This window comes from Mustela nigripes, chromosome 13, assembly GCF_022355385.1.
Source record: "Mustela nigripes isolate SB6536 chromosome 13, MUSNIG.SB6536, whole genome shotgun sequence".
Taxonomy (NCBI): domain Eukaryota; kingdom Metazoa; phylum Chordata; class Mammalia; order Carnivora; family Mustelidae; genus Mustela; species Mustela nigripes.
Window position 1 is genome coordinate 124730495 of NC_081569.1, and position 4967 is coordinate 124735461.

The window sequence follows — 4967 nt, forward strand, 5'->3', positions numbered from 1 at the left end:
AATAAATTAAAAAAAAAAAAAGTCATGGGGTAAAGGGATTATTATTAATCTATAACATTCTGTATTATTAATTGTACACTATATATAATATGAATATTATGAATGAGTAGATATATGAATATTATAAATGAGTATATCATAAGATCATATTCTCATTCATAATACATGTTGCAGAAGTTGTGCACTTGGAAGGTGGAGGGGAATTCAGGAAAGTGCTAACCCAAAGTATGTGTTTCGGCTTCAGAGTTGATGATGTAGATCCGTGTAAAATCGGGACACATATGACCTGGTCACAGGGCTATAGCAAGACAAAATTCAGAAGCCAAGCAAGCTTCTGTAACAAGATCCGGGCAGTGGAAGGAGGAAACAAAATTGGAAGAGTTCAGACATGGTCATTCTGTCTTGAGGTGTTAGAAATTCAGTAGCAGATTAAATGTCAAAGACAGAAAGTGGGACTTATTGAAGAAGTATTTTGCAAAGTGGTTTAATAATTTTTTATTCTTAATAATATTCTTAGATTTTTTATGGTTTGTTTTTCTGTAAATGTTTCCTTAGTTGTGGCCTCTACAATCTTAAACTACCAAGAAGAACAAATACTCCATCTTGTGGCCAGAAAAAAAAATAGCACTTTCATCAAGCATGGGCCTAGTCCACTGCTTGAATTGTTTCCTTCGTCATAAAATATCCAAAGTGGTAAAGAGTGGAGCGGCTTTAACTGTGAAACTCTCTTACTTGATGTACTTCTTTTCTGACTTGTCAAAGGCTTCATTGTGTGTCTCTTTCAAGGCAAGATGAATGTATTAATCCATTTAGTTACAGCTACCATATTTTGCTGAAAACACAGGTAGAACCATAAACAAGACAATACTTACCAGTTTGGAGACTTGGGGTTTTTTTGTTTTGTTTTTTGTTTTTAGATTTTATTTATTTATTTGACAGAGAGAGATCGCAAGTCGGCAGAGAGGCAGGCGGAGAGAGAGGGGGGAAGCAGGCTCCCTGCTGAGCAGAAAGGCCGATGCAGGGCTCCATCCCAGGACCAGTTGGGAGACTTTGTAAAGCCATAAAGTAATAGAGAGTATAAACAGCTGGCTGGAGAGGAATCCATTTATTTGCAAACCTTTATGCTTGCCCGCCACATGCCTGCATTATGGGGATACAGTAGTCAAGGAGGGCCTGCTCCTGTCCCAGGGAGCCTGTGGAATGCTGGAGTCAGGTTCATGTACCAAGGACAGTGGAGATATGGATAGGAGAAGCACCTAATGACTTGAGGACAGCTTCACAGAAGAGGTGACCTTTGAGCAGCGTGCAAGGCAAAGAATAAAAAATTTCCAGGTGGACTGCGAAGAAGAGGGAGTTCCAGACCAAGCAAAAAGCATGTGCCAAGAGAGAACCGTGCCGTCCTCCAGGCCAGAGTAGCTCCAGTGTGGCCAAAGCTCAAAACAGTGACAAAATTATAGGGAATCTCCCGGTGAGGTATTCTCTTTGGGATTACTTCTTATTGGGATGGTTTTTTCTCCTTTCTGACATCTCTTTCCAACTTCTACTCTCGACAGGTGGAAATTGAGCAAAAAAAGAGTTTGAAGCCAGACTTTGAAGGAGATGAAATGGAAAATCCCAAGGAGTGTGGGGTCCAGTGATGAAGCCCTCTTGCAGGCCCGCTTGGGCCTGACCCAAGCGTCATGACAGGACGTCTTCCTGAGCAGCTGGAGTTCAAGGCAGTACCTACCATGGCTACTCCTTACTGGAACAGTATGTTGGACTTTCCTGTTTGTGGTTACCTGTAATCTCACAGGAAACCTTGAGATGACTGCTTTGGAGAGACTGATATACCTGAAGCAGGTGGTTTCCCTGACTTCTGGAGCTTGTTGTCTAATTAAGCCTCCTTCTCTTTGCTCTGTTGATCTTGTAGCTCTTGAGTGTGGCTTGTTGTGACTACTGGAGTTAGGAAGAGAACCTTCCACATCAGTGTTGGCAGGATTTCCTTCTGGTGTTCATCTGTCACTTCCATGATTTTCTAGAAAACACAGTCTTGAGAATCCCCCTCTGTCATGCCCTCTAGAAAAGGTTCAGAAGAGGTACAAAACATATTTCCTTTTTGGGTCTACTAGGCCTTTCATACATGTCTCTATTCTTGCAATGTTAACGCTATGCAACAGAAGTTTTTGAGACATTTCCCTCCCGGTTTGGGATCATTTTGATGAAGACACTTTTTCCATCTCTCTGGTCCCAGGGTTCACCATCCTGAGTCACAATAGACAATGGGAAAAGGCACAATAGGATAATTTTTTATTCTGTGATTAGCCCCATATTTGGCAAAGGGTGGCTATGAAAGGGAAAGCAAAATTGAGCTTATTTTTCTTCATTCTGGGGGAAAAGAGACATTAATTAGAAGATTATATTCAATTCAGGAGACATTTGCAATCTCAATGAATTCCCAAATTCACACTGAAAAACATAGGCCATTTCCGATTCCTGAAACACATGGATATATGTGTGTGTGTATATATATATATATATATATATATATATATATATATATATAATACCTCAGGCATTTGTCGGGGAACTTGGGAGCTCTTTTTATACCTCAAGCCTATAGACAGTTGCATGTCTCTCTGACTCAGACTTTACATGGAATATAAGTGGAAAAGATCATTTTAAGAGCTGTTTTAAAACTGAACTTACATGATCTTTTCCCTAAAATTCAGAGATCCATAATCACAGTATTGTAACAGATCTACAAGGCAGAAGTCTCTAGGGTAGAAATGGGGGAAAGCCATATTTTTCTAATGTTGAGAATATTAGTCCCAGTCCCAAGAGGCTAGGACACTCAATTTTCTTTCCCTTCATATGGTCCCATTTACACTCTGTACCTCTACTTCTTACTTGTATCTTGGTGTTTTCTTACCACACACGGACCTATATCGGCCATCCCAGATGGGACACCTGCCCAGCAATTTACAGGTAGGCTCTAAATGCCTGTTTCTCCCATGAAGAATACAGTAAGGGGACAGAAGCATGCTTGTCAGATTTGTCAGATGACACAGAGAAATAAATGATATATCCTGTTTCGACTGGCAGATTTAGGATTAATTGATTCAATGAATATTAATTGAATTATGACTATGTACTGACACTAGAAAATAGACATCATTACCATTTTTTAAAAATACCTGAACGTAAGACTGAAACTAAAAGGATGAAATTCAGTAGACATTAGTAAGAAACTGTATTCTAGTTGCTTAAATGCAACTCTCTAAATACAGAGAGGTGGTGGGAAGGGTGCTGAAAAGTGCTGGTTTCATAGCAGTTCATGTCAAAATAGGAGTTAATTGTTGAATCAGGAGTGTATCATGATTATTCACAAAGTCAGTGCATCAGCCTGTGGTAACAAAAGCCCAGGGAGCCCTGCATGCTGCTTTGGTCAGTCCACTTCTGGATGGAAGGCTGAGTTCCATTCTGGGTACCATCTTTTATGAAAGACATTATTGTGTCCAGAGGCAGGTGGTCAGGGTTGTGAAGGGTCTGATGATATAAGGAGCAGGGGAATAGAATAGGAGAGAATAAAATAATATCGCTGCCTTGAAATTTCTGTTGAGTTTTAATAAAAAGGAGAGGAATTAGCCTTACCCTGTGTAATTTCAAAGGGCAAAAATAGGAACAAAGAGGAACTTTCTAGATGACAGATGTTTGCTTCAACATAAAGAATTTTCTAATAAGAGTGGTTCTAAAGAGGAATAGACTTGAGCAGTAAAATTTCCGTTTGTGGCAAATGCCCAAACAAAGGTTAAAATAACCATCAGTAGTCCCAGATGCTATGAGAGGGACATTGGATTTGGACTGGATGGCTACCAAGATCCCTTCTGCATATAGGTTCATCTCAGTAGTAACAGGACTCTCTAACTCTAGTTGTTTTTTCTTTGATAAGTGGTTTTGTATGCTCTTTGAAATACAGTGGGGCTCCCTGGAGGTCTTTGTCAAGTGAAGAAGTGCTCTTCCCCTGTTGTATGAGAGACACATGAGATTCCTCATAAAAACATCAAGGTGGACTGAAGGAGCTGGCAAGGTGAAGGTCATTCTGGCACCTTCCTTACTTAAGGTTAGTGCCTGTGCACCCTCTCGAGATCTCTGCCTCACCTGCTAGCATCGCTTATTGTATTGCTTATTGAAACTTTTTCCCCCACTGCCTTTGTGCTTTTACCTGGACTTTTTTTTTTTTTTTTTTAAACCAACCCTTAGGAACATCCCTTCCATGCTATCCACATTCAACAAGCAAATTATTTAAAAAAAAAAAAAAAAAAACTATCACCTTGATTTCATCAAATTTGCTTTCCCACTAGTATTTTTGGGAAACTAATTATGGGTAGCATTTAGGGGTTTGGGAAATACAATAGTATATATTTTAGGCCTAGTGTTTTGTTAATAGGCTACCTAGAAAACACAGTTAGGAAAATTGCCTTTTTGGTGTGCGGATTCTAAGTTTGCCTCTGGACCTGGATTGTGTCTATGTGTGGTCACCAAAAATCCTTGTCTGTGTTAGCAATAATGTGAAATAAAAAGTAAGTTCATTTTACCAATACATAGTATTATTATTAGGACATAAATTAGATGTCACATGATATTAAGAGCTATGCTTTCTTCTGAGTCCAGTGGCTTGCTTTGTGACTTTATTGTAAAAGAGGATAAGAAATGTACTCATTATGATAGGTCAAAGGAGAATGAAGTTAAGATATTTGGGGGGGGGCATTAAACCCCTTTTGCCACTCTTATAAACATAATACTAGTTATTTCTTATCAAAGTTTTGCATTTCACTTATATTAAATATTATCCGGACAATTTTTTTTTTCCTACTTGGGTCTTTCCCCGCTCTCAGCATTCCCGCATTATTGGCAGGACTCAGAACTCCTGAGAACTTTTTTTATGTAATATATTTCTATTTGAAATGGGACTAATTTCTATTCAAATC

General features: G+C 39.1%; 1 protein-coding gene across 3 annotated transcripts in view; it reads left to right on the plus strand.

Moving 5' to 3' along the window:
• The window catches only part of STON2 (stonin 2), a 149415-nt gene extending 146946 nt beyond the window's left edge, over window positions 1-2469 (plus strand). For all 3 annotated transcript variants that reach the window (XM_059373583.1, XM_059373584.1, XM_059373585.1), the window contains one exon: window positions 1554-2469. In XM_059373583.1, the coding sequence (XP_059229566.1) occupies window positions 1554-1637 (84 nt within the window). In that variant the 3' untranslated portion in view covers window positions 1638-2469. The remainder of the gene's footprint in view (window positions 1-1553) is intronic.
• Window positions 2470-4967: the final 2498 nt, after the last annotated feature.